Source organism: Perkinsus marinus (genome assembly GCF_000006405.1).
Source record: "Perkinsus marinus ATCC 50983 genomic scaffold scf_1104296929378, whole genome shotgun sequence".
Classification (NCBI taxonomy): domain Eukaryota; phylum Perkinsozoa; order Perkinsida; family Perkinsidae; genus Perkinsus; species Perkinsus marinus.
Genome location: NW_003216468.1, coordinates 1 through 1033, shown reverse-complemented (window position 1 = coordinate 1033; position 1033 = coordinate 1). Strand labels below are relative to the sequence as shown.

Sequence of the window (1033 nt, the reverse complement as noted above, 5' to 3'; positions counted from 1 at the left end):
GCCCATCAGCTTGGCGAGGTAATTCATATCTTCGCGCACTCCTCCTCCGTACGATACCTAACAGAAAAATACCTAGCCCAGGGATCGAACCCGCGACCTATCGCTTACGTGTAGCGCCCGTTAACGCGCCTCGCTGTCGAAGCTCGTCCAACACGGATGCTCCCATAACACTCGGTGTGCTACCCTCCACCACAGCATCCAACAACTTGGGATATCTAAACAATGAGAGTCAACCTGATTCTGTGAAGCGGCAATCCGGAACGGAAAAACTTTAACCATTTCATATTGTAAACACATGCATAAAAATCCAATTCCCGTCCATGCTTCGCTCCGCCCTTAAAACCCTCTTCAAAATTCATAGGAGCATTCATCTATGATCGCCCGCTTTATACCCAGTCCCATTGTTATTACTCGAATCGCCTCAATAGGACCTCCAAGTGAGAGTGTCTCACTTTAGCTGTTTGTGTGAAGTACTGTACACCACCTGACGGGGACACCCCGACCGACCCCACTGCTCGCATTGGTCGTAGTAGACTCGAACCTAAGGAAAGAAACTACCTTCACACGGACATAACAACTCCCCTACTACCCTCAGCAGCATCATCAACCTCCCCGTCCCGAGGCCGCCTGCGACGCGAGATGAGAGACCCGTCATCGAGGCACACAACCATAGACAGGCCCTGCCCACCCGACCATGCGATATCAGTGATACCATGACCTTGATATTTATACCTAAACACACTACTCATACCACTCCTCCGCCACTTCCCGTCCCATTCTCACGTATGGAGGAGCTTCCACCCCTTCCCCTGCTCCTCCTCCTCGTCGTTGTCATCACCCAGCCCCGCCGTATCCCACACCTTGACAGTGCCATCTAGACTGCCAGTGACGACATCCCCCTTCGCATTCACGCACATGCCCGTCACCGCCTTGCTATGCCCAAGTGGACTCTGCCAAACACATACTCACAGTATGCACAATGTCAACCACATGTGTTGGTAACAGTATGAAAGCTGAGGAAATTTTGGAAAAT

The 1033-nt window shown here is 51.5% G+C and overlaps 1 protein-coding gene across 1 annotated transcript; it reads right to left on the bottom strand.

Moving 5' to 3' along the window:
• Positions 1 to 407: 407 nt before the first annotated feature.
• On the bottom strand, positions 408 to 917 carry Pmar_PMAR009283 (hypothetical protein; the record flags this gene model as incomplete). The annotated part of the gene is made up of 3 exons (XM_002787416.1): positions 408 to 484; positions 590 to 732; positions 784 to 917. 3 exons carry the CDS (start codon positions 915 to 917, stop codon positions 408 to 410), a joined length of 354 nt encoding a protein of 117 aa, XP_002787462.1.
• Positions 918 to 1033: the final 116 nt, after the last annotated feature.